This window comes from Sebastes fasciatus, chromosome 1 (genome assembly GCF_043250625.1).
Source record: "Sebastes fasciatus isolate fSebFas1 chromosome 1, fSebFas1.pri, whole genome shotgun sequence".
NCBI lineage: Eukaryota > Metazoa > Chordata > Actinopteri > Perciformes > Sebastidae > Sebastes > Sebastes fasciatus.
The window spans coordinates 18302449-18311635 of record NC_133795.1 but is presented as its reverse complement, the minus strand read 5'-3'; the positions used below and the strand labels follow the sequence as shown (position 1 = coordinate 18311635).

Here is a 9187-nt window from a genome sequence, read left to right as displayed (position 1 = left end):
GACAGTACGTCAATTTCGGGCCTTTTGGTTTAAACATTTATGAGCAATTTAACCTGCAGTTTTCTAAGTTACCTCCTATTGAGGTCAAAGTAACCGAACTCTCTGGGCTCTTAACATGCCTGCTACGAGTCTATATAACCTCCACATTTATTACATACTGTACTCAAAAGTCTGTTTGACCCAGACCTCCTGTCGGTGAAGCCAGGCTTGTTTATCTTGGCAACAGGTCAGCCAAGAGACGCCTCACGCTTCCCATCAGCCTAGTTCCCAGCACCTCAACAACAAGAGCTCTAACTGTAGGATGCATAAAGGCCCATCTGATCTGACACCACAGTGAGTCCTTTGTTGACGGGACACGAGAAAAACACACTACACATCTACAGTACAGCTATATTCAGTGGTGGTATGTAGTGAAGTTTAAACTAAGATACAATGAGCGCATACTGTTTGTTGCTGAGCAGCAGCTGTGTGACTCTACATTTGTACAGCTGAGTGGACACTTTATTATCTCTTAGCTCACAGGCAGCTGCACGGTGCAGAAGGTCTGCGAGCCCCATCAAATTATCTTTATTCATTATGTGCTTCATCTTATTCAGGCCTTTGTTCTGCACTGTGAATCGATTGATGAGATAAATGGCACCAAATGAAGCACATAGAGCCTATACTGTATATGCATGGCCAATGACCACTTAGTTTACTATTTATTGAGGTCATCAAGGGACTTCTGCTCTTTGCAACTTAATTACCTGCCACTTTGACGTAACCTTAAACACTTGACTCAAGCTACCTGATGCTTTTGCGAGCAAAATCATTACAATTTTTTTTATTTAATTTAAATGATCCCAGAGGCTGGCCTATTCTCATGTACTTTAATAAGAATTGATTCAACCTATTTGTTTTATATAAATAAAGTGTATTGATTTTCATTCATACAACCAATCAGTGTTGAATTTTGATCATGTGCAAAATCAAGCATAAACAGGACGTGTAAAAACACAGAACTATCGTTATTCCACAATACAGCAGCGCCTCATTTTAAGACAATAAGTAGAGCGTTACTACATTCATATGACGTGCAAACAAGAGCTGATATTACTGTTAATGGTGATGGCAGCACTTTAACACCAGCTTTCAGAAATGACTTGATTATTACAGGACTAAAACAGGATGGAGTGTGGTTGTTACAGAAACTATATAGCTGAGAGTCCTCTGTTAGACAGAGGCGAGGTGTTGCAGAGTGTTACTGCTTTCCTGTCTTGGTTAGATTGGATAGATCAAATGAACTCTTAGTGTGACCAAATCTAAATTTAGCCCCAACAAGCTGCACCTTTATGTCTCTCAGACCAGACATTACTCATGTTACAGTGCTCCATGGGCGACACATCTATAGGCAGCCTGTTACAAAACAGTGGGTGGGAACAAATACCACAGAAATTCTGAGTGGATTCCCGGGAGCTCCTTCAATGTGGAGACCCGTCTCCGTGGATACCATGAGTCATCGCTTATGTGACCTCATCAGGGCCCCAGGAACATGTGGGAAAAAGCGCGGATTCGAGAAACTTGTCTGTGTGTTGTGTCCTTATGTGGATTGTATGTGTTACCAGGGAGCCGTGGGCTTGTTAGGGGTGTGACCGAGACACATACCAGGCAGTGGGAGAGGAACTGGTGAGACAACGTCTGTGGGAACCAGAAAAAGACCCCACAGCTGTAAATGCAGATATAGAAACTGTTCTGTTCATAATGAACAATAAAAACATTAAGTCTCACCAGACAGTCGAAAATATGAACTCTCTTTATGGAATATGAGGTGAATAATGTCTCATTCTCACTACTGGAAATAGTTGAGTATTTATCACTTAATCGGCTCCTCTACACACACACACACACTCTCCAGTGGCTTCAGATACACAATGGTAATTTACAGTACAATTTGATAAAAATACACACAGCTGTGGTTTGCTTTTAGACAGCACTTAACCTTTGTTGTAAAGGACTTTATATCTGGAATTAATTTAATTTCAGTTGGTAATGTGTCCCAGAGTTGACCGTCCTTTATGGAGAAAGCTGATTGTCCAAACTTAGTTTTACAAAGTGGTGTTTTACAGTTACTATTCACCATGCTCCTAGTTACTCTATTACTGTCTTGTCTTTGGATATATCTAGAAAAAGGCTCTCCAATATATCTAAAATATTTTGTATTTCTATACCTAAGATACTACAGTAACACAAATACATATGAGAGAAAATGCAAATACAGATATTGAGATTTGGAGCTGACTTGAGTGAAAATTCTCTCATTTACCATTTCATTTGTTTAGGTTATTATTACAATCACCTTATGAATGGATTATATCAAATGTTAAAATAGATTATAATTAAGCCAGTATACAAGCACCATCATGTGATGTTGACATGGATCACCTACAAGGAAAAAAAGAACTGCAAAACATCAACAATAGAAACTGGCGTATAAAAAGAAAAGCAGTGCAGCTCAAACCAAACAAATTGCAGTCTACACCAACAGGCTTCAGAGGATTCAACTAACACCACTTTTACTTTACCAATGTCACCTATAAGTGACTGACGTGCACCATGGCTCCTGTAGGAGTGCCCTCTTGTGGAAAAGAATAATACAGTATCTTGGCCTCTCTTTGGAAAAGGCAAGAGAGGAAATAAATACATACAAACAACGGAGATCTTTTGTAATCAACCGGTATCTTTAATTGAGAGACCATTTCACATTGTATCAAACAAAAGAAAAATAATGGAAAACTTCGTAGACAAAAATCAGTCTTGTGTTCATCACACCTTTTTTTTCCCCTAACTATGCCATAGTTTTGAAGCTTGAATGTGGGGGTGCGTTTATTACAAACAACCAACCATTAACAGGTGGAAACCTTCAGTGTGAAGTAAGAAAGTTGAAAATAGGTTGGCTTTACAGACAATCAAAAGGAGGGACTCTCTTAGAAATCTTCCCAATCCTTACTTAAAAAAAAAAGAAATGCTTGCGTTGAAAAAGAGGAAAACTACTCACACTATGTCAAACTACACAGTACATTCATTGACAAAAAACAAAACGCCTCAGAGACTAATGGGTGAACTGGAATGCTGGGTGGCACGATTGTTTCAGGACCCATAGGATGAACTTAGGTGAGGCAACACACCTGTACACACCCACTCAATGTCTGTGAAAATTACCATAACAAGTAAAGGGGAGGGACACTAAAACGCTTGATTGTTTAAAAAACTCAACACAAAAATGGCCACACGGCCATGTTGAATTCCATCATCTGAAACGGTCAAGCCTGTACAACCGCTCATCTTCCGCTCCCCGACAGACGCCTGGCAGACGTTCCACTACTTTCTGTCGTTCGACCTGGAGCGGCTGTGGAGAAGGAAATAAACAAACTGTTAGAGCTAGAATGAATTTAACTAACCAAACTGTAACTCTCACAGTGTTCATTTTGGAAGCTATTTTATATTTTGTTTTAGTCTCAAAGGGACTGTTTGTAAGAATCAGAAACTGCTTGTTAACAGCGACACATGTGGCCGTTTAGTCAACGAAAGTCAGCGTCCTGTTGCTCGCGCTTGTGCTCGCTCTACATAGACATGAACGAGCATCGGTCAAAACAGTGAGGCGACACACGTCAGCTAAAACCACAATATCGCTCTATATTTCAGCTGCTTGGCAGTAATGTTAACTGACCAGACGAAGGTCTCTCCATGAATCAATGCCGATACTGTGTTGTCCTGCTTCAGACTCCCGTCTTCTGCAGTGTGTAGTGTGCGCGCATGCAAGTGAGAGGTGGAGCGAGTGAGAACGAGCGAGGTGTGTGAGTGAAGGCAAGAAGGCAGGCAGAGGATCAGAGGAGCAGAGCAGCATCGACTCCGGCCCTGGAGACCAAAGCTACGGTCTCCCCTGTGTCTTCTGCCCGTGGTCGGGGGGCTGGAGCGAAAGAGTTGACACTGTTTTGCAAGACGGGCTTCACTAGATAAAACTTTGCAGTTTTGGTGCTTCCATGTAGTTTGCGTTGGAACAGCATAGCCAATTTATACCCTATTTATACGTGTAAGAAGTTACAAACAGTACCTTTAAGATGAAAATGCTTATTAGTTTTAGTCACATTTGTCACTTGTCCTTCAAAGTTTTAGTCGACGACAACTCAAAATGTTTTCGTCCACTTTTAGTCGCCGAAAAGTCATTCATTTGTAGTCAAATTGTTTTCTCTGTTAATTGATTATAATGAAAATATCAGTCAATCTATTCTAGCCAAAACCAATAATTTTGTAATTTTAGCAAAAGTTTTTTCACATATGATTTTATCTTATAATTATCTGATGAAAAACATAGGTTGAATGATTAAGATTGCAGCTTTACTACAAGAGAGGGGATGAGATGGTGGAAGGTGCCAGAAAACGAAGAAATTTTGATTTGTATTTTTTAAACTACATTTTAGTCTTGTGTTTTTTCATCAACGATATTGCACGTTTGATATCGTCACTGTTGGTGTTTAATGCCGGTGGTGCCGTCTCGTCATCATCTCGCCTTAGTCATGGAAATAAGGGTCGCTGACGAGCTTATTTTGCTATAGTTTTAGTTAACGAAATTAACACTGCACTCTCAGCAGTACCACACTAAAAAAAAAAACACATTACCAAAAGACACCTTGGTTTGTATGCTGCTTAGCCATATATGAGTGTTATTCTCAGTGGTGCGGTGTCCTCTAGAGAAAACCCAAAGAGATCTACAGTAGTTTCAATAGCTGAGTCACATTTCTACGCTTCACATTAAGGACACAAGACAGAAATTATCTTCAGATCGCTCAAAAGATATCAGTACCTTCTTGATCGCGAGAACGACCTTGAAGGTTTATGGTTCCTGTCCCGGGAGAGGGACCTCTCCCTCCTCCTGTCTCTGGAGAAAGACCTGCCAAAGCCAAACCATCCCATTAAGTAAACAGTCAGCACGTTTTCTACATATCAATCATACTTGCCTGTCATGTTAAGTGCATGACGATTAGGGTTGGGTTGCATTTTGGATTTGGTTTCCAGTTGGCAAAATGCCCAGATGCACATCAAATCAATACTTTGAGCTCATCAACTTTATGAATCAGGAACCCTCTCAAACCCCATTAGGTTCACTTCTTCACTTCATTGCATTCTATAAAATGACTACAGTAAATTTCATGAAGAAATGCAATATCTATTCTTTAGATACGTTGAAAGAAAATATATCTTGAGAATATAGAAAAATAGTCTACATGTAGGGAAATATAATTATGAAAATACATATAAGATTCAAGCTTTTGGGTTTAACTGTGTGAATACATGGCATCCTGAAAGCGGACATACCTGCTTCGACTGCGGCTGAAGCTCCTCCTGCGTGGGGATCTGCACAGGGAAAATAAAATGGTGTTAAGAACAAACACAGATGCATCGATCCCCGTAGAGCTCCACACTATTTCAATCATTTTTTTCCCTTACATGGGCCTCCTTCAACACAGCCCTTTGTCTATCTCAGTAACTCAAAATGGAAATAAAAGACTTGTTTCCAGGAACACAATTATCTAAATCAGAAAATATAACTCACTGACAATGGACCTAGTGCATAAAGATGGCAGGGGCTTACAAATGATCTCTCACCTATCCCACAGTGCGTTGTGCATCTTTTAAGTCACCAATGTGAATTATATACCAGTTTTTAATTTGAAGTGGTAGAGTAGGAAATGTCCTACGATTAATATATATTTTTTCATGTCGTCTGAGCCTCAAAGCTTATTACAAAATCAAAGTGAGCTAACTAGAAACATTTGCTCTATCAGAAGATTTAACGCTGCACTGTGGACTGGCCATGGTGTGGAGATAAAACGACACACACAGAGGCCACCATCTATATGAAACTGGTCCACTGCACCTCAAGGGAGAATATTAGGAATTTTCTAATTCCTAATATTCTCCTAGCTAGTAACAAAAACAATATACTGGTCACTGGGAATAAGCCATGAGAAGCAACCAGGCTAAGATCTGCTAAAACCCAACCATACAGCACAAAACAAAACCTCTTTATATTCATTGGGGGGTTGAGGAGAGTTTTGATTTGTGTGACTTCATAATTCTGCTCAGAGCCCCAAGACATACCAGATGTTTGTCTATAATCTCTGGAAATGTGAAGCTCCAGACTTATGATTCAAATCATTAAAAAAAAGTACAACCTTTTCAAACCAGCTGTCTCTTCACTTTCAAAACTGTAATCAGCAGTGTACTGAATGAAGCAGGAAAACTTACTAGTATTTTTGGTTTTCAACAAGCTAGATATGACGAAAGGGAGGCAGACTGCCGGCCGGGTAGGTAGGTAGATTTGGCTGATTAGGACTGGCCAGATGCTGCAAGGTGATTAGGTGGCAGGCAGATGGGGGCTGGCTGTGGCTTTTTTCCTGCTTTAATTGGTTAGCCGAAGGCTGCTGTTGGTAGGTTGTAGACATTTGGGAACGTAATACGCTGATTGGTCGGGAATGTGAGGTGGGCTGCTGCCGTTTGGATTAAGGTTGAAGGAGGAGGAGGTTGAGAACGGCATGCTGAGGAACCAATGGGTTGGTGCAACTTGACGACTGGCCATGCCTGGGTCATGTGACAGCACCAGCCAAGCTGATTGGTGCACGATGGTCAGCAGTCACATGATGCTGAAAGAGGACTAGTTGATTGACTCAGAGGATGGTGAGAGGAGGCATGGTGAAGGCTCTGCAACGGGTTTCATTCTTATTAATATAGATGAAAAATAAAAAGCATCCTCAAACAAAGGAAAAAATGCATCACATTTGGCACTTTTATCCCCCCAAAATTTTAAACAGATTATACTTTTTCTAACATAGGAATGATCTGAACCTATTTTGCCATTTTAAAGTAGTTAATAGGCTTTCTACAGCTAGCTTTTTGAGAGTGCACAAAAGTATGTACACTTCAAAAGAAACATTAGTACCTAAAGCAGAAGTAAAGTTTTGTAGGCCAGATTTTAAGATGCATTTTGCAATAGAAAGACTTTACTACATGACCTAGTATAATGTCCTATTCCCATGACATACTTCATTATTTAGTTATGAATTGCTATCTGTTCAGCTCCCTACATAAAATGACCAATAATATCAATGAAGATGAAACTATCACAAATGTATAATCAGCAGAAAAGATTACAAACACTAGTAATGCCCAGACTGGAAAAACATAAGCAATTATCAGGAAATATACTGTGGGTAAGAGAGTGGAATCAGAGCAGGATTTAAGTACAAAATAGACCATATACTGTCTCTGCTTGCCACTGTCAAATAACAACATGGGTCACCTTCGCCTGGCTGGTGGGCTACGACGCCCCCTGTAGTCGTCTCGGTCTCGAGGACGCCTGCTCCATGGTGGGGGAGCTCCACGGGTGCGACTGCGCTTCTCCCCATTGGACAGCTCTACTCGCACCCGGCAACCACACAACGTCCTGCAAAACAACCAGTCATCGTTAACCACCGTAGCTGCCAGATCCGATCCAACATCGGTACATCCCTACCCATAATGAGTTTAGGTCGCTGCCTACCTTCCGTCAAGCTCACGCACTGCATCAGTAGCATCTCTGGGATCTTCAAATTCTACAAAGGCGAAGCCTGGAGGGTTCCTGGCCACCCAAACGCTGCGGAGAGGACCATAGTAGCCAAATGACCTCTCCAACTCTGTCTTGTTTCCATTGTTGCCTAAATTTCCAACATAGACCTTGCAGTCTAGAGGGCAGTCACGATGCATGACTGGATCTGAAAAATAAATCAACGAAGACAAGGAATTAGTTATTTGATTCTCCTTTAAAACAGAACCATACTCAAAGTACTGGCATCTTTATATAACACAAGACAAGATAAGATATTCCTTTATCAGTCCCGCAGTGGGGAAATTTGCAGTGTACAGCCGCAAAGGGGATAGTGCAAAAAAACAAGATGCATCAGCTAACACAGTAAAAAAGAGCTAAACAAAGTGTAACAAAATATGAACCATTTAAATAGAAGGAAGTATAAAAATAGGAGCAGTATATACAGTATTGATAATAAACAGGCTATTAACAAAATTGCACAAGTGAAAAATGATATTGCACAGGGAGAATGAATGAAACTCCACCTGAAATATCAGGTTATTGTCAGTTTTCACAACCTGGTGAGACAAAGACAGAGCTACCTCCCTGCATCATACAGGACCCATGACAAGGGTCCTGGTGTTTCTACAGCTGTTATATTATGAGAAAGGCTCAAACTAGTAGATAAATCCGAGCTAAACGAGCGTGTGATGTGAAAAATGAATGTTAATGCCCCACAGATATATCTATGAATACCTCCATATCCATAATGTTAACATGCTCTTTGCTTTCTCCAGTAAGTCTTCCACAATAACGTCCACTAATGTAACCTTATGTGGTGTAATGTCTATAACCATTTACTGACTTAACGTGACATGCAAAACACACTTCATTCATCCAATAAGACATCATTTAACATGTTTAGAAACTGAGTCCACCGTTATGCTAACATTAGCTTAAGACACTCTTCATGGTAGTTCAGCTGAAACTGACCTCTAAATGTGATAAAGTAACTTTCTCTTTAGCTCAACTGAACGGCTAACCTTACACTGTTATATGCGGTACACCTTTAAAATACGTTATTTGACATTAGATGATGTTTGGACGCTTTGAAGCTCAAGCTAGCTAACGGCTACTTAGCTTAGCTTGGCTTAGCTAAAATGTCTGTCTCCTGTCTGAAAGGCCTGATGCTAACAGTTAGCATCATGCTAACAGTTAGCATCATGCTAACAGTTAGCATAATGCTAACAGTTAGCATTATGCTAACAATCACAGAGCTCAGACAATAACATTAGATGACATGTATACAGCGATACGATTAACCAAACAAAATATGGCATTTTTTAAGGTTTTAGCACAACACACAACTCATAATTTAGTTTATATTCTACCTTTTATCGTCGCAATTCTCAGTCCGGTGGTCAGCGCTGCTCCGGCAGGTTTGTTCCTTTCGGTCGATGATGGAAAATGGAGTAACGGAACATCCGTCCTCCAGTCAGGACGGTGGGATTATCACCTTCTCACTACACGAATTAAAATAAACTATCTCTTCATGCATGAGTATTGATATTGCAAAGAAGTTATATT

The 9187-nt window shown here is 40.4% G+C and overlaps 1 protein-coding gene across 1 annotated transcript; it reads right to left on the bottom strand.

The window, feature by feature from the left end:
* Positions 1–2698: 2698 nt before the first annotated feature.
* Positions 2699–9143, bottom strand: srsf3b (serine and arginine rich splicing factor 3b). The gene is made up of 6 exons (XM_074634907.1): positions 8992–9143; positions 7577–7787; positions 7337–7480; positions 5353–5391; positions 4841–4927; positions 2699–3385 (listed from the first exon to the last, which is right to left on the bottom strand). The coding sequence occupies exons 2-6, from the start codon at positions 7777–7779 to the stop codon at positions 3358–3360; spliced, it is 501 nt and encodes a 166-aa protein (XP_074491008.1). The 5' UTR covers positions 7780–7787; positions 8992–9143; the 3' UTR covers positions 2699–3357.
* Between the last annotated feature and the right edge of the window lie 44 nt (positions 9144–9187).

Bases quoted from the DNA above. Each gene is read 5' to 3' on its own strand.
- srsf3b (XM_074634907.1), bottom strand. From the start codon at position 7,779: ATGCATCGTGACTGCCCTCTAGACTGCAAGGTCTATGTTGGAAATTTA. The intron at 5,392-7,336 runs GTGACCCATGTT...TTCCCTGTGCAG, and splicing joins AGCCCACCAGCCAGGCGAAG to ATCCCCACGCAGGAGGAGCT. The intron at 4,928-5,352 runs GTATGTCCGCTT...TGGCTTTGGCAG, and splicing joins TTCAGCCGCAGTCGAAGCAG to GTCTTTCTCCAGAGACAGGA.